Here is a 24069-nt window from a genome sequence, read left to right as displayed (position 1 = left end):
AAGATATGTGTGTGTGTATGCAGAAGCAAGGACTGACTGTTTTAATTTCATGCCAGGATTTCGCCAATAAAAGCTGTGTTGGCCAAAAGTGACGTGGTTTTAATTAAGAACTTAACACAACGCATTGAGAAGAGTACAGACCGCTACATAAGCATAATGCTTTTTTCCGTCGCCCTTTCCGGCATGCAAAAGGACAAAAAAAAAAAAAAAAAAAAAACAATGATGTGATTTTGCTCTGAATGTCAAAGTGAATTTCTGTGATTGCAACCATGTCGGAAATGAACTGAATAAATAAAAAAAATAAAAAAAATATTTGTATGCATTTTTGTTGTAATTGTGTGTACTTTCTGTATAAATAGTTCAGTTTTTTGTTTACTTTACACATTTAGTATATTTTTATTATAAGTGCACCGGCATTGTATTTTTCTGTAATGTATATTTTTTTTAGTTGTGTATTTTTTGTTCTTTCAGTTGTGTTTTTGTGTATTTTTTTGTTTGTTTTACTCATTTAGTATATTTTTATTATAAAAAAATAAATACTGTGTGTGTGTGTGAAATGTTTGAGACGCTGATAACCAAACTTCATAGACATTGTAGCGCCAATCAGAAAAACAACAAAACTGCGCAAAACAAAACGTAAAGCTCCAAACTACATGAGTGAGTAAGTAAATTAAAGTATTACCTACAATTCGGCTGTCTTTTTTTAAAAACAAAAATGATTTTTTACCTTTGAACTGAGTGGTCAGAGCTTAGCTTCCATGCACGGCACCACAGAGAATCTGCAGTTTTTCAGATGGAGTATTGAACAGGTTGAGGTCAATACCGACTCTAGTGAAACAGCGCATTATTGAGTTTCAGGTGGAACTCGCACCGCGTCGGGGAGAAATTTGCTCCACACACACACACGCACACATCCACACATCCACACAGACCATCCTTGCTTTTATAGGTTGATGTAAACAATTCTGCATTTTTAAACTGAATAAAACCAAGCTGACCTTTAACATCTGGAGCAATCACTTGACTGTCAGCATCACTGGTAGAAGATGGAGGTAAAACAGGATCCTTTGGGTCTTCAACATATAGATTAGCAGAAGAATCTCCAGTGCTGACTCCCTTCATAGATGTGTGACACAAAATGTTCTTTTTTACAGTGAGAAAACTGGTAACATTTTGTAACATGTTTAAAGAACCTGTTTACCTCTGTTTCATCAGGGAATTGGGCCTTTGAACCTTCATCATTATCTGAACATAAGAGAAATATCATAATTAAAACCTTTTGAAAAGTCTGCACTAGGGCCAAATTTTTAAAGAAACGTAATCTGGATAAAAATGATCCCGCTTTAAAAATCCCCCTTTTTTGCCATCCCAGATTAAAGTGATTTTGTAAGTCCTAGGTTTTTCAAAGGCTTTTCAGATACGATCATTCTATCCAATCATCGCAAGATCAGGATTACAGAATCAAGATTATCGGTTGGGTTTAAATTATTAGGACACCAAACACTGTTCAACAACCAGTACAGATTAAAGTTAAGAAATATTGCATGTTTAAACTGAATAAAAGAAGTTGACCTTTAATATCTGCAGTATTCTCTTGATTGTCAGTATCACAGGTAAATGACTGAGGTAATAAAGAATCCTTTTGGTCTTCAGAGTCAAAATTAGCAGAAGAATCTCCAGCATCGACTTCCTTCAGAGACGTGTGACAAAAATGTGTTGAATTATCTTCCATACAGTGAGAAAAAAGGCAACAGTTTGTAACATGTTCAAATATGATATTTACCTCTGTTTTGTTGGGAGGGTTGAAATCCTCATTTTCAACGTTTTCTAAACATAAAATAAGAAAATATTGATCAAATATCCTTAAACTGTCCAAAGACCCAACAACTGATTTTCATCTTCTAGTCAATCAGTGGCCAATCAGATCAGGTGATAAATTACACTCACTATAAATTGTTGAAGATACATCTGTGTCTTCAGTTTGATGATATACAATGGAGTTTCTGTTAGGTGAAAGTCTTAATAGATTTGGCTTCTGTGTGAATATTATATTCTAAGAAGATTTAAAAAAACAAAAACGTTCATTAAACCATTGGTGTCACTGTAAACGGGAAAATGAAATGCAACTTTGAGCAGACAAATTATGTATTTCTTGTTTTATTTTCCCATATTTTTTCATGTTCAGATTTGGGATAATTCCACTTGTAGTAATTGCACATTATCACTTTCTTTCAATGTGTTCAGTTTTGCTGGGCTTTCCTCAGAGCATAGTCCCATGATCCTTAGTGCTTCTCTGTAGTCTTTGTACTCCTGGGACGTGTTTTAAAGGTGTCGCTACTGCCGTAGCTCTCTATGCTCGTGTTCATCTCTCCTGCTCTGTTTCACCAGGAGGGTGAAATACAGGTTGGTGTTAAATTTAATGCATGTCGATACAATGCCAAGCAGTGTTTTGTGTGACACCTACTACGCGGAGAAGTCTGCACGTTCGTATAATCTGAGCTTTGCATTTAATTGGCGTGGCGGACTCAGCAAGGAGTCTGCGCGGATGTTTGAGCCTTAACTCTAACCCTAACCTTTTTGTGGTGAAGCCCAAACAGGCTCCCACCTTTGTTCCTTGGCTAACAGTTCTCTTAAACCCTCACATTAAACATAACTTTAGACCCTTGCTCCCCCCTCACACTGACGCCCCCCCACCACTTGTTCTGTTTCCCACCCTCCTCTATCTCCCTTCGATCTCCTTACCTGACGACCTTTTGTGGTCCTTGGACTCCTTGTGCGTGGTGAATTAGGAAATACAAACCCAATATATAAGCAAACCTGAAACTTACAGTCCCATAAAAAAAGTTCCCCAAATTCCCCATTAAGCCCTTAAAGAATAGAATAAAGAATAACAGTATAAATAAATAAAAATAGAAAAAACAATTGTAAATAAAAAAACACCATCCATCCATTCATCCAAGTAAAGATTATGTGTATAACTCAATATTGATTTTGGCAAAGCTTTTAATCCACAAGTGTATCTATATACATATATATATATATATATATATATATATGTATATATATGCACTACCGGTCAAAAGTTTTAGAACACCATAATCTTTTCAGTTATTTATTGCAATTCAAGTCGTGTAAGTCCAATGAACAGCTTGAAATGGTACAAAGGTAAGTACTGAACAGCCAGAGGTAAAAAAAAAAAAAGATTTGTTTTCCTAAACTGAAAAATAATGTACATTTCAGAATTAGAATTATACAAATAGGCCTTTTTCAGGGAACAAGTAGGTTAATAATTTAAAGCTGTTCTGCAGCAATGAAGGTTGAATCATCCTTGAAAGCTGGTGCTACTGATTCCTACAGGTGTTCATACTTTTCATGTTTACTTCCTCTGTCTGCATAAAAGCAGTGTTAGAACACAGTGTGGTACCAGACCCTCATGAGCATCAGGTGAACAACATTGTTCATGAATTCCATCATTTCTTTTTACGCTCAAATTGTTTATTTGTTCTATGCTTTTATTTCAGAGTGCAATGACACAATAAACTGAATCATTTTCAGTAAAAAACTGTAAAGAGTGTGGTGTTCTAAAACATTTGACTGGTAGTGTATATAGAACAAAGACATGTTTTAACATTTACTAAATCACTTGAAAATATTCAAAAACATTGCAAAATGTGTCTGATCTAAACCTGCTTTAAAATACCCTAAACTATTGGGATTTAGTTGTAAAACAATCATGTATCAGGAAGTGAGGCTTTTGTTGGCTCAAATAGCAGCCATGCTAATAGCAGGTGTCAATGTTCATTGGCTCCTGCTGTGAAACAAGTCAAACAGTTGGTCCTAAATGTGTGAAAATATTCCACTTGAAATGGAGTAATTTTGGAAAAGGAAGGAAGGAGATAAAAACACCACAGATAACACACTAAAATTTTAACTTTATAGGTTTAAAGGGAAAAAATGACCTTTGTGAAATTGAGAACATACAGGGTCTGTGACTTCAGCCTTTGTGGATTAAAAATCAAGCTTCAACATTTCTACTCAGGCTACAGCCACTAAATTATACAGACATGATCTAAGACCCAAGAGTACCATGTGCTGTAAATGTCACTCATCTGGAGCTAAAAGGCTTTTTCACTGTTTAAGAGAAACCTGGAAGGTTTGTAGATTCTCTTATTAATCGGCTTTTGGATTGCAGTTTTGTGGCGTCCATAGGTTGTCATAGCAACCACAGAAGAATGTCCATTATAACAAAAAAAAATGCGTATCGTTTACATAAACCGAATGGATACAATGAAAGTTAAGGGTACATTTCTCTCTAGAAATGTCATCAAAACAATTCTAAAGCCACAATATCTTGAAAAAGGGTAATTTGTCATTAAAATAAACTGGGCGGAACAAACTATAAGCATCTTGCGGACTTTCAACGTAAAAAAGGAACGCCAAAGGGGTACCCATGTGTCGAACACTGACGCTAAGTCTTGACAGATCGTCAATATGTGACGAGTTGGGGATGAGAATTTGTTGGTCCATCAGACAATAAACCTGTGACTGTAAAGTACGTCATTGTGAGTCTGATCTATAATAAATAATACACAGACATTACAGCCTGCTGTGTCTCACTTGATAGGAAACCAAATATTTAACAACCACTGCAAATTAAAGGTAGACAATTCTGCATGTTTAAACTGAATAAAACCAAGCTGACCTTTAACATCTGTAGCAATGACTTGACTGTCAGCATCACTGGTAGAAGGTGGAGGTAAAAGAGGATCATCTGGGTCTTCATCATTTGAGGAATCTCCAGTGCTGAATCCCTTCATAGATGTGACACAAAATTACCTTTTATACAGTGAGAAAACTTGTAACATTTTGTAACATGTTTAAAGAAGCTGTTTACCTCTGTTGTAGCATGGAATTGGGCCTTTGAACCTTCATCTTTATCTGAACATAAGAGAAAAATCATAATTAAAACCTTTTGAAAAGTCTGCACAAGGGTTTTTCAAAAGGTGTAATTTGGATAAAAATTATCCGGATTTGTAAAATCCTTTTTTCATATATCCAAGATCAAAGTGATTTGGAAAATTTTGTCTTTTTTTTTGGGGGGGGGGGTTTGCACGTTTTATTATTGCAATGAAATAAATACATTTATTTTATTGCATAATTGTGACCATCACCAGTACCCTCTTAGGAAGGGTAAGAAAAACTTTATTAAATAGAGAATATAAAAAGAGAGGTCAGTGTTACATCTTGGTGAGGAGGAAAGGAACAGGGAAGAGGGAGTAAAGGTGGGATAACAGAAGGGGTGGGTAAGAGTTAATTATTTCGTTGAAAGTGCATTGTGATGCTACAGTTGTGAATATTGTGTTGTTGGGCGTAATCTTTTAGGACATTCTGGCGACAAATGTGGAAAGCCTAAAGTGTTGTTAGATCATTGTCATGTTCCCTAACCCCGTCCCCCCACACACACATTTGGCCACACTAGAAAGAGTGTGGTGTTCTAAAGCAATTGACCGGTAGTGTATATACGACAAAGACATGTTTTTTACATCTACCTATAAAAGCAAGGATGGTCTGTGTGTGTGCGTGCGTACGTACGTGTGGAGCAAATATCTCCCTGACGCGGTGCAAGTTGGACCTGAAACTCAGTCGACGGGTTCCAAATACCCCGAGTGTGTGTATCTGTTATTTTGGAGTAATTTGGTCATTTCAAAATGTTTATTTTAATTTTATTTCACTTCTGGACGGCCCCGAAATGAAACCTATTCAACTTTTGACCTCAGAGTGTGAGGGGGCGCTAGCGCACCATCTATATCTATTTCACTACACAGCTCCTCACCCGAGCAAGAGTCACGTGTGCGGCCACTCCTCATCCACTTCCTCCTGTGCCATGCTATCGTTAGCGTCTCAAACACGGGAGCTCTCTGAATAGATCATTTGAAACCGTCAGCCGCTGGTGAGTCTTTAGCAGACACGTTTCCCATTGTTTAAACCATATAACTGTTGCTCAACTCAACTTGTTCAATACTCCATCTGGAAAACTGCAGATTCTCTGTGGTGCCGTGCATGGAAGCTAAGCTCTGACCACTCGGTTCGAAGGTAAAAAATAATTTTTGTTTTTTGAAAAAAGACAGCCGAAATGAGATAATACTTTAATTTACTTACTCACTCATGTAGTTTGGAGCTTTACGTTTTGTTGCGCAGTTTTGTTACTTTTCTGATTGGCGCTACAATGTCTATGGAGTTTGGTTATCAGCGTCTCAAACATTTCACGGAACACACACTCAAGGTATTTGTTTATTTAAATATACTAAATGAGTAAAATTAAACACAAAAAATGCACAAAAAGACAACTGGAAGAATAAAAAATACACGACTCCAAAAAACATACATTACAGAAAAATACACCAAACAAAAAAATATATAAGTGAGTAAAAAAAACAACAACAAAACACGTTTATCATGTTCATGTCCCATAGAATTAAACCAGGGAAATCACACACACTGTTTTATTTTGCACCCGAAAATAAACCCCTTTTCTTATTTGGTGATGATGTCGTTTCAAAACGTTAGTTTGACCGTACCCTATTTAGACCGGACGGACCTCACACGGAAGTGATTGACGGCAATAGCTGCTGTGTTGAAAGCTACAAATTTCTCTGCAGCGTGTGTGTGAGAGAGAAAAAACATATATTACAGAAAAATACACCAAACGACAACAAAAATATGAAAATGACTCAAAATACACTTAACTAAATACTTATACAAAAAATACACTAAAATGACAACAGAAATGCACAAAACTACACCAAAAAACCAACTAAAATACGCAAAATTACTCCAGAATCACACTACAATTGCAACAAAAACAATAATTATACAAAAAATGCACAAAAAGACAACAGAAAGATAAAAAAAAAATACACATAATGATGACTTCAAAAAACATACAGAAAAATACAACAAAAATATGAAAATGGCTCAAAATACACAAAACTAAATATTTATACTAAAAATACTTAAAACTAAATATTTACACACAAAATGACTCCTGAATCACACTACAATGGCAACAAAACAATAATTATCCAAAAAATGCACAAAAACACAACAGAAAGACATGACTCCAAAAAACATACTTTACAAAAAAAGACAGCAAACATTTATGCACAAAAAGACAACAGAAACATATATAAATAATAATAATAATAATAATAATAATAATATATTTATTTAAAGCGCTTTTCAAGACACTCAAAGACACTTTACAGCATACACATACAGACTCCAAAAACATACGTTACAGAAAAATACACCAAACAAAAAAATATAAAAGTGATGATGAAGTCATGCACGTGTCCCATAGAATTAAACCAGGAAAATTGCACCAACAAATATACCTCTTATGCTCCCACATGAATGCATACTTCTGACAGGCACTGTACTAGTTTACTAAATAACTTGAAAATCATCAAAAACATTGCAAAATGTGTCTAATCTAAACCTGCTTTAAAATGTCCTAAACTATTGGGATTTAGTTGTAAAATAATTATGTATCAGGAAGTGAGGCTTTTGTTGGCTCAAATAGCAGTCATGCTAATAGCAGGTGTCAATGTTCATTGGCTCCTGCTGTGAAACAAGTCAATTTCCAATTGAAATGGGGTCATTTTGGAAAAGGAAGGAAGGGGATAAAAATACCACAGATAACACACTAACATTTTAACTTTATAGGTTTAAAGGGAAAAAAAATGACCTTTGTGAAATTGAGAACATACAGGGTCTGTGACTTGAGCCTTTGTGGATTAAAAATCAAGCTTCAACATTTCTACTCAGGCTACAGCCACTAAATTATACAGACATGATCTAAGACACAAGAGTACCATGTGCTGTAAATGTCACTCATCTGGAGCTAAAAGGCTTTTTCACTGTTTCAGAGAAACCTGGAAGGTTCGTAGGTTCTCTTATTAATTGGCTTTTGGATTTCAGTTTTTTGGCATCCATAGGTTGTCATAGCAACCACAGAAGAATGTCCGTTATAACGAAAAAACTACCTATCGTTTACATAAACCGAATGGATACTATGAAAGTTAAGGGTACATTTCTCACTAGAAATGTCATCAAAACAATTCTAAAGCCACAATCTATCTTGAAATAAGATAATTTGCCACTAAAATATACAAGATGTCTGCCATGTTTTTCATTGAGGTGTCACCAGTCACAGGATCTGACATCAGCCAGTAGAAAAGACTGGGCGGAACAAACTATAAGCATCTTGCGGACCTTCAACGTTGAAAATGAATGCCAAAGGGGTACCCTGTGTGTCAAACACTGACGCTAAGTCCTGATAGATCATCAATATGTGACGAGTTGGGGATGAGAATTTGTTGGTCCATCAGACAATAAACAGTACTCATTGTGAGCTGATCTATAATAAATAATGCACAGACATTACAGCCTGCTGTGTCTCACTTGATAGGAAACCAAATATTTAACAACCACTGCAAATTAAATGTAGACAATTCTGCATGTTTAAACTGAATAAAACCAAGCTGACCTTTAACATCTGTAGCAATGACTTGACTGTCAGCATCACTGGTAGAAAGTGAAGGTAAAAGAGGATCATCTGGGTGTTCATCATTTGAGGAATCTTCAGTGCTGAATCCCTTCAGAGATGTGACACATAATTACCTTTTATACAGTGAGAAAACTTTTGTAACATGTTTAAAGAAGCTGTTTACCTCTGTTGTAGCATGGAATTGGGCCTTTGAACCTTCATCTTTATCTGAAAAATAATTAAAAAAAACAATATATGAGAACAATATACATATTGGTATTCGTGTGGTGTTGGTATCATGGTACACTGCAAATAAAGGGATGCCATCATGATTTTTTGCCTAGAGCAGCAAAACTGTGTATGCTGGCCCTGCCCCCATGGAAGATGATGCTCTACGCACAGCGTGTGTTCTGCCTGTGGGAGTGGTGGCCCTGATTGGTTTTGGTTTTCTTTGCATTTATGGATTTAGTTTTCTCTAATTACTTCAGACACAACTCCTGCCTTACCTGTCTGCCTCCTCCTTACCTCTGTGCTTGGGTCCTCGTCCTCCAAACACTTTACCAATCATCTTTGGCTCAAGGCTTGAGGAAGAATCATCTTCTAATTCCTTTTTATTAAAAAAATTAAAAAAGGGAGAGTGGAGGGAAATGTGTTTCAGAGAAAGAAAAAAACAGAATGTACATTTATGATAAAAAAAAATATAACACAATTTTTTTACCATTGTTGTGGTTGTACACCGTCGTCTTTATTTTGTTCTATTCAGCATTTCAAACCGCTTCTTTCTGAACATAGCAGGATATTAGCAATTAATATTTTATTTCAGTGTAATGTTGCAGAAATTCAAAATGTCCTCATCCATTACTACAAACTTCAATACAACAAGATACACAAACACGTTGCTAACACATTGTATGAAAAAAACCCAGGATTAATTTATCATATAAATGTATCAATCCTGGGTACTTTAAAATTGCAGTATGTAGAATTATGAGATTTGTATTGAAACAACCACGCTCACTCTCCCCTCCTTGAGTTAGATTATCCTCAGTGTTTGTCACTCATTCAGACAGCAAAGCAGAGTTTAGCTTTTTTTTCCAACCTGTGACTAGATCGCTCATCTCAGTTGACTGAGATTTGCAACATTTCCAAAGTTGTATGTTTTTGTCTCTGTGTTTGTGTTCCTGTAGTGATTTTAGTTGCAAGCTCTATCATTCATTATATATGCTTCCACTAGGTAACATTATCAGAGAACATCATATAATATCCATTGCTATGCAGATGACACACAGCTTTATCTCTCAATGAAATCAGATGAAACTCATCTGTTATTAAAACTTCAGGCTTGTCTTAAATACATCACATCCTGGACCAGCTTTAACTTTGTCTTTCTTAACCAGGATAAAACAGAAGTGATTTTATTTGGTCAAAAACAGCTCAGAGAGAAATTATCAGAGCAAATAGTGTCTCTGGATGACATTACTCTGTCACCCAGCACCACAGTAAAAACTTAAGCATTATCTTTGATGACTGACTTATCCTTTAATTCTCATATTAAACAAATCTCAAGGACAGCTTTCTTCCACCTACGTAATATCTCTAAAATCAGAAATATCCCAGAGTGATGCTGAAGAACTAATCCATGCATTTGTTACATCGAGACTAGATTATTAGTAACTCTCTACTTTCAGGATGTCCCAATAAGTTACTGAAAAGTCTCCAGTTAATTCAGAATGCTGCAGCTAGAATACTAACAGTTAATAACAGGAGAGAGCATATTTCTCCAGTATTGGCTTCCCTTCATTGGCTTCCTGTAAAATCTAGAATAGACAAAGCTCTGCATGATCAAGCTCCTGTATATCTTAGAGACCTGTTAGTGCCCTATCGTGCGGGGAGATCACTCCGCTCTCAGTTAGCTGGCCTTCTAGAAGTTCCTAACGTGTCTAGAAGTAGAACAGGAGGAAGAGCTTTCAGCTACCAGGCCCCTCTCCTTTGGAACCTGCTCCCAGTCTCAGTACGGGAGGCTGCTACTCTCTCTACCTTTAAGGCTAAACTCAAAACCTACTTATATGCTTAAGCGTATACCGTATAATAGCATTAACTTAACGGCTAAAGCGGACATCTGTAAATGGTCGTATTTTAGAGTCCTTGGAGTCGCTATTAGAATTCATATAAATGGGAAGAGATTCAAATTCTGATGTAGCTGGTTATGATTTACAGTCCACATAAACAGGACTGAATCATAACATAACCTAACCACTAGAGCGGACATGGGCTCGTCTGTGAACGGTCGCATTTACAGACCTTGGAATCGCTGTTAACTTACCAATAAACGGGAAGAAATTTGTCACTTTTATAATAAGTGCTGACTAGGCCACTGGGAGGGAGGCCCAAGGCCAAGGTAGGCTGACTGATAATAATGTATCATGTTTTTCTGCAGTCAGTGCCTTCTCCTCTCCCTTTTCTGTCTTTTTCAGGTGTTGTGAAGCTGATGATGGTAGTTCCTGATCTGTGGTTCACGGCTCAACTAGTCTGGGACACTCTGATGTTCTAACTCTCTATCCTGTTCTGTTGGTCCTTCTGTTCACTAACCCCAACCAGTCAAAGCAGATGGCTGCCACCTCTGAACCTGGTTCTGCTGGAGATTTCTTCCTGTTAAAAGGAAGTTGTTTCTTACCACTGTCGCTAAATGCTTGTTCATGTGGATCTTGTTGGGTTTTCTCTTTCTTATAATGAATTTAATATTTTTATAATCACATTGAGATGACTTTGTTGTAAATTGCGCTGTACAAATAAAGTTGAATTGAAAGATCATATATAATAGTAGAGGTTTAATCTGATTTTATTCTTTAAAAGTCCTTCTAGAGCAGCCAGGAGATAATTAAACACACCCGTTCATGTGAACACACCCAAAACATTTTTGTTGGGTCACGGAATTTGTTGCAACACCTGACATACTGTGGGCTTAGTCAGATTGGTCAAAATAGTGTAAATGTTGCGGTGATTGGACAGAATTGCAGGGCCGCAAAGAATTTGTAGGGATTAGCTAAATTTGCAATAAAAGTTGTGATCGCAACATCGCAATTTCCTGAGGGTCTGAAAATCAATCAGTATAGCATTGAGAATAGTGATAAACAAAGATGCACAAACACACACACACACACACACAGACTTTCATAAATAGAAATGTTTTGAGATAAGATATCAAAGAAACTCAAGATCTATGAATATGTTTTGAATATAAAGAATTCATCCATGGCTCTAAAATATACTGTTTTGCATCTCAAAAGCCCTAAATTCAAATATCTAAAAACGTACCTTAAAGAGAAAATTCCTCTGTGGTCAGTGGTCCTTTCATTGAAGAGGTTTCTGGTTGACTCTATATTATACAATAAAAATATCCTTCCTGGTTGTTGTAAACAATAATGAACTGTGTGACTGGAGTTGTGTGTAATAAATATATTACTGTGTGGGTGGAGACAAATGTCAGACCCAGCTGTCAGCCAATACTGTCATAAGGTAGGTTTAAAAATAACTATATACAATGATCAGGTATGAGGTTGATTTATCGTGTGCTCTCCTTTGATAGTAAATAATGAGTAGATAGACAGTTGTCCTCTTTGTAAAAACATCATCTTTCCCTGACTTTCTTTTGTTCTCCATGTATTAGGTTCATAAAAATATAAAAGTTTAATCTTTATAGTTTTGTATGTTTGAGGTGTTGTCTATATTTACCAGACCTGAAAACATTTTGTTCAGTTCTCTCTGTCCTCCTGCCTTAAGTTACCTTCAATAGGACTCATACTCCCACACTTTAAGACCCCTGGACTAGATGATAAATAATGTATCTACCATGCTGGTTAATCAGTTAAAAGTCAATAACTAGTCCCTAGACCTCACTGGGTTTCAATAGAGTTTTCTGGATTTCATGCTTTACCTCAATCAACTAAAGTTAGTTGTTTCATATCGTCTCTGTGTATGGACAGATTACATCTCCAGGAACTATGAAAATGTGAAGACGATCTTCAAAAATACCACCATCAACAGGTTGAACAAGTATAACACAAATGTGTATGACTGCTTTTTCACCAGTAAACTGCTGGACTAGATGAAGAACAACTGATTATTTTATCACCTTGATTTGGAATGGTTTGCGTTCAGACCGCAGTTTGTACATCGTTGACTATACTTGTAAATACCTATATGTTTATATTTTCATGTATATTTATATAAATATGTATATCTTATGTTAGTATAATTATTGTTTTTGGCTCAATGTTTTTGATCAATGTATGTATCTTGTCTGGTGTTGTTTCAACTTTGCTGTAATTTCTTCATTTTGAGAGCCATTGTAGTGAAATCTATTGGTTTTATTGATGTATTTATTATTCTGATTGCTTGCTATCTATAGATCTTGCTAGATGTCTAAATCTCATTCCAGTTTGTTACTTATTTCTCCTCAGTTCCTTTATTCTGTTTTTATAACTTTGAACTACAGAATTAGAGGAAACAATGTTCCCAGTTTATGTATTAAATGTATTTCTACTCAGTCTTTTTGCAGTATCTACAGAAACATCAAGCTAAGCCTTTTGACTTCAGTTCACTTATATCAGTGACTCATAGAAAGCCTGTTTTTGTGAAAAGAGGTCCTTACATTTCAGGTTGGTGCTGCTGTCATTGTGCTGTATTTGCTCCAACATATTGATACAAAATGTGTTTTATTATCACAAACTAAATTATTTGTCCTTGTTTGGATTAATTTGATATGTTTTTACCTTATTTTGCAAAGTTACAGCCTTGTTTGCAATTATCATAGTTGTCTTTGTCAGTTGTTGTTTGTTCAGCTCTATAAAAACACAGTGAGGGAGTGACTGCTGACAGAATGATGCTGAAGGTGAGGTCTTTGTTTTGTTGTACATTCTTATTCCTTAATATTTGGCCTCAGACTGAAACTGAAAGCAAATCTAAAAAAAAATCATTTACATTTAGTATTTTTTTATACAGATTGAGGTTGTGAGGAATTAATGAAAATAATACACTCTAAGTTGTGGATGATTGATTGACATCAAGGATGTAAAAGTAATTTTAGTTCATTGTTATTAAATGGGCCGAACCAGTAAAGTCAGGGCTTAATAACCTATTATTAATAACATTTTGTTTTAGTGCAAATAATTGAAAATACATTGTGGTTAGAAATCCCATTTATAAAACTATCTTAACATTTAATAAACAATAAAAAAAAAAATTAATGAAAAGGTGCTCGATGACAGTACAGATCCCAGTGGATCTACAAACCATTAAATCACAGGTATCTAAATCTGAACAATAAAGTATTTTACTACATGATTAAAAAACTTTTTCAAGATTTAGAAATTATTTTACATTGAACATTGCAACTTTGTCAGTGTGTTAGAATGTTCTTGGCTTTTTGAGTTGTTTTTGTCTTTATCATTAATTAATATTACTTTATTATTACAGTTCTAAAATATGTGATTGCACAATTGTTTTGTTTTGTAAAACCATAGCCACTATCTTTATCTTTTTCAGTAAACTTAAGGTAATGCAACATTAGCTTTTACGTCATATATATTGATGTATCAGATAATTTTCACTGCATCATAAAAATCTGATGCATTTTGAAAAATGTGCAGTGTAACGTGTAAAATCGAATGGTTTTACAACTCAGTACATAATAAACTTCTCCCTGCTACCATCAGGCTGGTACTACCACTGGCTCTGCATAAAGGCTGTGCCTGAGAGAATGAGAGTTTCTTCAATAAGGTCATTATTTTACTCAGTTCTGAGAAACAAAGTGATCCTCCACCATTTTTACAAGTTTGGCCTAAAAGTTTCTAAATGTTCCTGTTAAAAATGTATGTGCTGAACAAAGCACTGTGTTATGCACCATATTCATTTTATAGCATTTTAATTATGAGCCTTAATAGAACTTAAAGACTCTGTATTCTGCCATATTTAATTCCTCAAAGGATTGTGTGTTTGTCATTCATTATTATAGTTGTCTTTGACAATTGTTGTTTGTTTAGCTCTATAAAAACTCAGTGAGGGAGTGACTGCTGACAGCATAATGATGAATGTGAGGTATTTGTTTTGTTGTACATTCCTTTCCTTTTTAAAGCATCATAATGAAACTGAAAGAACTCAGTTTATTTACTTTCTGTATCTTCTTTATACAGATTCAGGTTTTAATAAAATCAGTGTCTCAACATAAAATATTTACCTCATGAATGAGTGAGTTAGATCATGAGTGTCATTGTCATTTAGTTTAGGGGTTACAGACACCCCAATGTGAGAGTGAGCCCAATAGTTTTCTTTAGAATGTTTTATAAAAAACAGTTTAAACTTAAAACCAACTTGTTTATAGTACTACATATAAAATATTTAATCACATGTATCTACATTTGAACAATGTGGTATTTTACTACAATATATAATTAAAAACTTGTCAAGGTCTAGAAATGAATTTACTTAAATATTTCCTCATATCAGGGGAAATCCTGAACATATGAACATTTTTTTCCAATATGGTTTCTGTGCTGCAAATGTCTAATAAACCTGAACTGAACCTTCTCAATGATCGTGGCCATGAATGGAAGATTGCTGATTTGTCTAGTTTGAGGATATTGTGTCAAGGCAACACGTTGATGAATTTATTTGCTCAACAGTTTCCTCTATTATTTTTAGGTTCACTGTAATAAACTCTAACATTGTAGTTGATTCGTTCCTCAGTGGTTGAAGCTGTTGATGAAGGTGCTAATGTTTGACATTATTGATTGTATTTTTTCATTGAAATATATAGAAATTATCAGCTGACAGTAATTCAAGGGCTATCTGATCAGGGGAGGTTGTGAGTTTTTCAATTACAGAAAACAATGAATGAGTTGTTGACGTTTTTAGCAATAATTTAAAAAAATATTGCTGCTTTGCTTTGAACAAGCCATCATTGAATTTACGTAGACTCATTTTGTATCTGTAGGTCTAGATTAATTTGTAGTTTAGTTGTTCTCCATTTATGCTCAGCCCTTCAACAATCAAATTTAAAATTCTACACTATGTCAGCTTACTTCAAGGTGTTTTCTGATTTTTCTTAGTTTTGATTGGAGCCAACGTATCTTTGACATTACAGACTTTTATATCAAACTCATCAACTTTATCATCAAGTTTATCAACTGTCCCAGCTCTTTAGGTTAGTGTGATTGCTATGGCTTCCATAAACTGTGCAGATGTTGTCATTTATCTACATTTTCTTAAAACACAGAAATAGGAGGAGCATATGTTGCAGTCTCTAAATAAAAATAAAAAGAAACACAGAAATGATCAGAGAGAGCTAAGTCTCCTCAGTGGCAGCTCCAGAGATTTATTACCGGGGGTCCATGGGGGGGCGGATTGTTTATAGGAGGTGCTAGTAAATTCTGACACAACAAACACCAACAAATAATACCACAATAGATTAGAAGATTTATTGATCCCAGGCTAATATACAGTACAGTACATAAGGGTTTTGTGTTTTGCTTTACTTCAATCATCAAAACAATCATACAGTTAACACAGTATTTATGTCCTCTAACCAAATAACATGACGGCACAAAACAAAAACAAACAGCAGCTCATCACCATCACTCCAAAACTAAATAGAAAAGGTTCCTGATCTTGTCCGACTTATGTTTCAGGTTGTAACGTGTAACATCATAAACCCGTGATCACCATCCTGGATGTGATGGTTCCCATAGGCACACCGTGCGTCAGGTAAGCCGAAAGGGTGGCAGTAGCGCAGAGCAGCGGCACACTCTGGTGTTACCAATACTCTCTGTGCGCCATGACGCACGGGATTCAGCCCGCATGAGGCCATCTACAGCTGGAATTGTCTTACTGTATGTGGAGGCGACCGAAGCTTGTTAGTTGTGGATGATTGAAGTAATTTTAGTTAATTGTTATTAAATGGGCCGAACCAGTAAAGTCAGGGCTTAACAACCTATTATTAATGACATTTTGTTTTAGTGAAAATAATTGAAAATACATTGTTGGTAGAAATCGCATTTATAGAACTATCTAAACATTTAATAAACAATAAAATACATTTTACTACATGATTAAAACATTTTTTCAAGATTTAGAAATTATTTTACACTGAATATTGTGACTGTCAGTGTGTTAGAATGTTCTTGGCTTTTTGAGTTGTTTTTGTCTTTATCATTAATTAATATTACTTTATTATTACAGTACTAAAATATGTGATTGCACAATTGTTTTGTTTGGTTTTGTAAAACCATAACAACTATCGTTATCTTTTTCAGTAAACTTAAGGTAATGAAACATTAGCTTTTACATCATATATATTGATGTATATAGATATATAGATATTGATTCTTTTCACTGCATCATAAAAATCTGATGCATTTTGAAAAATGTGCAGTGTAACGTGTAAAATCTAAAAATAACCTTCACGAATATAAAATTCAAAGGAGAAATAATCAAGCAAGGAAACAAACTCAAGGGAACGAAGGTGTACATCAATGAAAACCTGACGAAACAAAATGCAAGCATTGCATGGAAAGCACGCCAAATAAAAAAAGAAGGAAAGATTTTGAAGACGTGGTCAAAAAACTGCAGGATTTACATCCTGGAAGAAGAGGACGGAAAACCAGTTCTCATCAAAATGATGGACAACCTGGGAAAATACGAAGGATCCACCTAAACAACAACATTACTGATGGTAATCATGGATATGGACCCAGATCTATATAAACACTGGAAACAAAACTCAGACTGTGATTATTTTATGGAGACCGAATTAAATGTGGAAACCAAGAGTAAAAAAGGTCTGTCATTTATTCATTTTAATTGCTAGGTGGTGGGGTGATTAAGGATTACATTAAATTTAAATTCAAAGTGTTTATTGTCATATGTGCAGTTAGAAACACGATTTTTTTTATATACAATGAAATTACTACCTTGCTTATGAACTAAGATATAATAATGTGTTTATACAAGTTAAATCTAACAGTGGAAAATACAACACTGCCAATAAAACTAACAACAGCAGTTAGAAACACGCTTATGAACTAAGATATATTACATTAAAATACTACTTTGCTTGTGAACTGGGATGTGGTGATGTGTTTATACAAGTTGGATCTGATCCCATCATCAGACAGTGGAAAATACAACACTGCCAATAGAACTAACAACAGCTGGATTACCCTTGATGTAGAGACAAAACAAGGTGACATTGTGGATGAAAAGGGAAGAACCTTCCAAACACCTTCGAAAGAGGAACTATTCTTGAACAGGAGGAATGCTAACAACGTCTGGCAGGGAACAAGGCCAACAAAAACAAAGATAGAGAGGACAACACTGACTACAGATGGACGTTCAGAAGAAATCAAGAATGTTTTGACCAGAGAGACATGTAAACCCATGTAAATCTGCGATGGTAAAACAGGGGACGGGACCCGGATAAGCAAACTGCTTCTCTCGTCTCCTTTTTCGGCATGTACAAAAAAAGGAAAAGGAAAAAAAAAAAAAAAAAAAGTGAATGTAACCATGTCGGAAATAAACTAAATAAATAAATAAATAAATAAAAAAAAAATAATGGTTTTACAACTCAGTACATAATAAACTTCTCCCTGCTACCATCAGGCTGGTACTACCACTGGCTCTGCATAAAGGCTGTGGCTGAGAGAATGAGAGTTTCTTCAATAAGGTCATTAGTTTACTCAGTTCTGAGAAACAAAGTGATCCTCCACCATTTTTACAAGTTTGGCCTAAAAGTTTCTAAATGTTCCTGTTAAAAATATATGTGCTGAACAAAGCACTGTGTTATGCACCATATTCATTTTATAGCCTTTTATTTATGAGCCTTAATAGAACTTAAAGACTCTGTATTCTGCCATATTTAATTCCTCAAAGGATTGTGTGTTTGATGACACATTTTTTTGTTGTCTTTGACAGTTGTTGTTTGTTTAGCTCTATAAAAACTCAGTGAGGGAGTGACTGCTGACAGCATAATGATGAATGTGAGGTATTTGTTTTGTTATGCATTCCTTTCCTTTTTGAAGCATCATAATGAAACTGAAAGAACTCAGTTTATTTACTTTCTGTATCTTCTTTATACAGGTTTTAATTGATTTTTATTTATTTATTCAGTTTATTTCCGACATGGTTGCATTCACAGAAGTTTTGTTATTCCTATTTTTTTTTTTTTTTTTTTGTACATGCCGAAAAAGGAGACGAGAGAAGCAGTTTGCTTATCTAGGTCCCGTCCCCTGTTTTGAACACAGAAAATTTACATCAAAGCTTGTCTCTCTGGTCAAATCGTCTTAGGTTCTTCTGAGCACAATTACAATTTTTTTTTTTTTTTTTTTTTTTTTTTTTGTGCTGTTGGGAATGTGTCTTTTGGACACGCTGGCTCGTGTTGTTGTGATCTTCTGTTCGTGAAGATTGATTCAATTGTGTTCATTGACCAGTAGTTAAATTCCATCTCATTGATGTGTTGATCACGTATTCTTGTAAGAATGTGTTCCGAGTTTTTTCTATATGTCTAGTCAAGTTTGCAGCCTGTTTTGTCTCTGCATCAAGGTTATTCCAGCTGTTGACAGTCCTGTATTTTCCAATGTTAGATTTAACCCTTTCTTGTATAAAGACATTACTATGTCTTAGTTCATAAGCAGTTTGTTTGTATATGAAACGTTTTTGTATTTGATATGGGAGTGTTTTAAGAGATGCCCTAAATGCTAGAATTTGTGTTATATTGTATTATTTCTTGCAGTTTTAGGTATTTGGCTTTTTCAAATAGTTCATTTGTGTGCGCGTTGTGTGGTGCTTTATATAGAATTCTAATTGCTTTTTTTTAAGTTTAAATAAAGGTTCAAGATACGTTTTGTAGGTGTTTCCCCAGATTTCTGAGCAGTAATTTAAATGTGACCCAATAAGGGAAGAATAGATTGTCTTAAGTGATTTGGTATGTAGTATTTGTTGCAATTTCCATAGGATGTAGCTGCTTTTGGCAAATTTGTTTTTAACTACTTACATGTACTTTTTCCAGGTCAGTTTCTCATCCATCCACACTCCTCGTGCTCTATAATCTTTTACTTGTTCAATTATGTCCATGTCTTGTTTCAGTCTAATGTTTTCTGTTATTTTTTTATTTCCAAAACTGATGAATTTGGTTTTGCTGACGTTTAGGGCTAGTTTATTTACATTGAGCCATGTTTGGATTTTTGATAGTTTCTCATTCGTCGTTTCTATTAGAGTTTTAATGTCTTTACCTGAACATAGGATGGTTGTCGTCTGCAAACAGCGGTTAGTTTGAGGGCAATTTGAGACTTTGAAAATGTCGTTTACAGTATATATAGAATGAACAGTTTTGGCCCTAAAATCGAACCCTGTGGTACACCACATTGTATGGTTTGGCATAGTGATTTGTTTTGTTCGAAGTCAACATATTGTCTCCTATTTTTCATATAACTTTTAATCCAGTTTAGGGCGTTGTGCCTAATGCCGTAGTTTTGAAGTTTTTCTTCCAGAATGCCATGGTTTATTGTGTCAAATGCTTTTTTAAGGTCCCAAAAAATGCCGAATACAAATAAATTATTTTCTAGTGCATCTCTTATTTTTTCCGTGATGTCAGTTATAGCCATTGCTGTTAAACGTCCTTTTCTGAACCCATATTGGCCTTCATGTAATATATTATTCTCTTCGATGAATTTGTCCAGCCTTTTCATGAACAGTTTTTCTAGAATTTTTGATAATTGCGGTAATATTGAAATAGGTTGATAACTGGTGAAATCTCGTTTGTCTACACTCTTGTGGTCTGATTTTTGCGATTTTCATTTGGTCTGGGAAAATACCATTTTTGAATGAGAGATTGCTGATATATGTTAGTGGTGGGGTTATTTCAGCTGTTATAGTTTTTAGTAGACTCATAGTTAGATTATTAATGTCTCTGAATTTTTTTGAATTACATTTTGTAATGATTGCTTTCACCTCTGCTTCCGTTACTTCTTCGAGTGTTAAATACTTATCATTCTCTGTATTCTCATTGTCAAAATGGTTCCATTTAAGTGTTGGATGTTGATAGATCCCTCTCCCAGTCTCCATTCCAATATTTATGAAGAAATGATTAAGTTCTTCTGCGATTTTTTTCTTATTGTATTCCTTTAAGTTGTTTATTATAAAGTGGTCTGTGGCTTCCTCTTTGCTTTTATGCATAGTTATGAAGTTTATAATTTCCCAAAGTTTTTGATTTTTGTTTTTATTTTATTTTAATTGTTTTTCATAATATTCTCTTTTTTTTCTCTTAGGAGAGTGTTGACTTTGTTACTGTATTTTTTGTATCGTAGTTCTGTTTTCAATGTTTTATCTTTAAGATATTTTTTATATAATGTATTTTTATTTGCATGCGTTTGCTAATATTTTATTAATCCAGGGTATTGTGTTTGTCTTACGTTTGATTGTTATTTGTTTCAAAGGGCAGCATTTATCATATATTGTAGTTATTATGTCTGTGAATGTGTCATATGCACTGTTCACATCTTGTTTTGTGGTAACCTCCTTCCAAGTTTCTGTTCTTATTTGTTGTTTAAAGTTTTCTAGCTGTTTTTCTCCTTCCAGTCTTTTGTATGTTATTGAGCCGTGTGTTTCTGGGTGGATGTTGTTGTTAGTATTAAATATTGTAAATATTGCTAGATGGTCGGAGATGTCATTTATTAATATTCCATTGGTTAGATCTGAATTTTGTATGTTTGTGAAAATGTTATCTATCAGTGTTGAGCTGTGTTTATTGATTCTAGTTGGTTTCGTTATAAGGGGTTTTAGTCCATTTGTGTACATGTAGTTAATAAAGTCTTCGATGCGTGTGTTTTTTAAGGGATTTAGAATGTTTATATTGAAGTCTCCACAGATCAATATGCTCTTGTGTTTAGCCTTTTCTATTATTTTGGTTAGGTTCTCATTAAATATGTCTATTTTGCAATCGGGAGCTCGATACAAACAACAGATTAATATGTTCTCTCCCTTTGGTCTCGTTATTTTTACTGTTAGACATTTCATTACTCCTTCCACAGTTGTACTCATCGATTCTAGTATCTCCATTTCATTGTTATCTTTTATGTATGATGCTACCCTACCACCTGGTTTATATAATCTGTTCTTACAGACAAATTTATATCCCTTTATCGTAAAGTTCATACCTTTCTGTTCATTTAACCAAGTTTCTGACAGTGCTATTATTTCAAACTTGTACAAGGTTTTAATGTAATCCTTAATGTGTTCAAAATTTGCATACATACTACGACAATTGAAATGAATAAGTGACAGAACTTTTTTACTCTTGGTTTCCACATTGAATTCAGCGTCCGTAAAATAAGCACAGTCTGAGTCTTGTTTCCAGTGTTTATATAGATTTGGGTCCATATCCATGATTACCATCAGTAATGTTGTTGTTTAGGTGGATCCTTCGTATTTTCCCAAATCTTCCATCGTTTTGATGAAGATTGGTTTTCCGTTCTCTTCTCCCAGTGGTGTGATATAAATCCTGCAGTTTCTTGTCCACGTCTTTAGAATTTTTCCTCCTTTTTTTATTTGGCGTGCCTTCCATGCGATGCTTGCGTTTTGTTTTGTCAAGTTTTCATTCATAAATACATTCGTTTCCTTCAGTTTCTTGCCTTGCCTCAGTAGTTCTCCTTTGAATTTCTCATTTGTGAAGGTGATTTTTACGGCTCTGTTGTCATTACGCTTTGGAAGGTGTTGGCAGGAATTGATGTTGTCAGGGTTCAACACAATGTCCTTCGACTCCAAGTAGTCAATGACCTATTGTTTAATTGATTTTGTTTCTTCGTCACTCGCGTAACTCCTGGGTTTTATCTTTAAGCCTGTAATGATGACATCTTTCTCTCTGTCAATAACTAGTCTCTAGGCCTCATTGGGTTTCAATAGAGTTTTCTGGATTTCATGCTTCACCTCAATCAACTAAAAGTTAGTTGTTTTTATATTGTCTCTGTGTATGGACAGATTACATCTCCAGGAACTATGAAAATGTCAAAACGATCTTCAAAAAATACCACCATGAACAGGTTGAGCAAAGCATGGCTGCTTTTTTATCGTAAACTGTTGGACTAGATGAAGAACAACTGATCATTTTATCTCCTTGATTTGGCCCGGTTAGCGTTCAGACCGCAGTTTGTACATTGACTATACTTGTAAATACCTGTATGTTTATATTTTCATGTATATTCATATACATATTTATATCTTATGTTAGTATAATTATTGTTTTTGACTCATTGTTTTTGATCAATGTATGTATCTTGTCTGGTGTTGTTTCAACTTTGCTGTAATTTCTTCATTTTGAGAGCCATTGTAGTGAAATCTATTGGTTTTATTGATGTATTTATTATTCTGATTGCTTGCTATCTATAGATCTTGCTAGATGTCTAAATCTCATTCCGGTTTGTTACTTATTTCTCCTCAGGTCCTTTATTCTGTTTTTATAACTTTGAACTACAGAATTAGAGGAAACAACATTCCCAGTTTCTGTATTAAATGTATTTCTACTCAGTCTTTTGCAGTATCTACAGAAACATCAAGCTAAGCCTTTTGACTTTAGTTCACTTATATCAGGGACTCATAGAAAGCCTGTTTTTGTGAAAAGAGGTCCTCACATTTCAGGTTGGTGCTGCTGTCATTGTGCTGTATTTGCTCCAACATATTGATGCAAAATGTGTTTTATTATCACAAACTAAATTATTTGTCTTTGTTTGGATTAATTTGATATGTTTTTACCTTATTTTGCAAAGTTACAGCCTTGTTTGCAATTATCATAGTTGTCTTTGTCAGTTGTTGTTTGTTCAGCTCTATAAAAACACAGTGAGGGAGTGACTGCTGACAGAATGATGCTGAAGGTGAGGTCTTTGTTTTGTTGTACATTCTTTTTCCTTAATATTTGGCCTCAGACTGAAACTGAAAGCAATTCTAAAAAATTATTAATTTACATTTTGTATTTTCTTTATACAGATTGAGGTTGTGAGGAATTAATGAAAATAATACACTCTTTAAGTTGTGGATGATTGATTGACATCAAGGATGTAAAAGTAATTTTAGTTCATTGTTATTAAATGGGCCGAACCAGTAAAGTCAGGGCTTAATAACCTATTATTAATGACATTTTGTTTTAGTGCAAATAATTGAAAATACATTGTGGTTAGAAATCCCATTTATAAAACTATCTTAACATTTAATAAACAATAAAAATAATTAATGAAAAGGTGCTCGATGACAGTACAGATCCTAGTGGATCTACAAAACATTAAATCACAGGTATTTAAATCTGAACAATAAAGTATTTTACTACATGATTAAAAAACTTTTTCAAGATTTAGAAATTATTTTACATTGAACATTGCGACTTTGTCAGTGTGTTAGAATGTTCTTGGCTTTTTGACTTGTTTTTGTCTTTATCATTAATTAATATTACTTTATTATTACAGTTCTAAAATATGTGATTGCAC

At 34.5% G+C, this 24069-nt stretch overlaps 2 protein-coding genes and 1 long non-coding RNA gene across 6 annotated transcripts in view; 1 reads left to right on the top strand and 2 right to left on the bottom strand.

Annotated features, from left to right (window-relative positions):
• LOC114480636 (interferon-induced very large GTPase 1-like) overlaps positions 1–24069 on the bottom strand; it is a 691281-nt gene that overhangs the window by 541192 nt on the left and 126020 nt on the right. For all 4 annotated transcript variants that reach the window (XM_028474951.1, XM_028474955.1, XM_028474953.1 and 1 more), the window contains exons 11-16: positions 8733–8776; positions 8549–8657; positions 4895–4938; positions 4703–4811; positions 1202–1245; positions 999–1116 (exon numbers count right to left, since the gene is read on the bottom strand). In XM_028474951.1, the coding sequence (XP_028330752.1) occupies positions 999–1116; positions 1202–1245; positions 4703–4811; positions 4895–4938; positions 8549–8657; positions 8733–8776 (468 nt within the window). The remainder of the gene's footprint in view (positions 1–998; positions 1117–1201; positions 1246–4702; positions 4812–4894; positions 4939–8548; positions 8658–8732; positions 8777–24069) is intronic.
• LOC114480647 (uncharacterized) overlaps positions 1–24069 on the top strand; it is a 122879-nt gene that overhangs the window by 44993 nt on the left and 53817 nt on the right. The window lies entirely within an intron of this gene.
• LOC114480637 (interferon-induced very large GTPase 1-like) overlaps positions 1–24069 on the bottom strand; it is a 175055-nt gene that overhangs the window by 100721 nt on the left and 50265 nt on the right. The gene's annotated exons all lie outside the window — the stretch shown is intronic.

This window comes from Gouania willdenowi, chromosome 18 (assembly GCF_900634775.1).
Source record: "Gouania willdenowi chromosome 18, fGouWil2.1, whole genome shotgun sequence".
Lineage (NCBI taxonomy): Eukaryota > Metazoa > Chordata > Actinopteri > Blenniiformes > Gobiesocidae > Gouania > Gouania willdenowi.
This window is presented reverse-complemented; position numbering and strand designations above follow the sequence as displayed.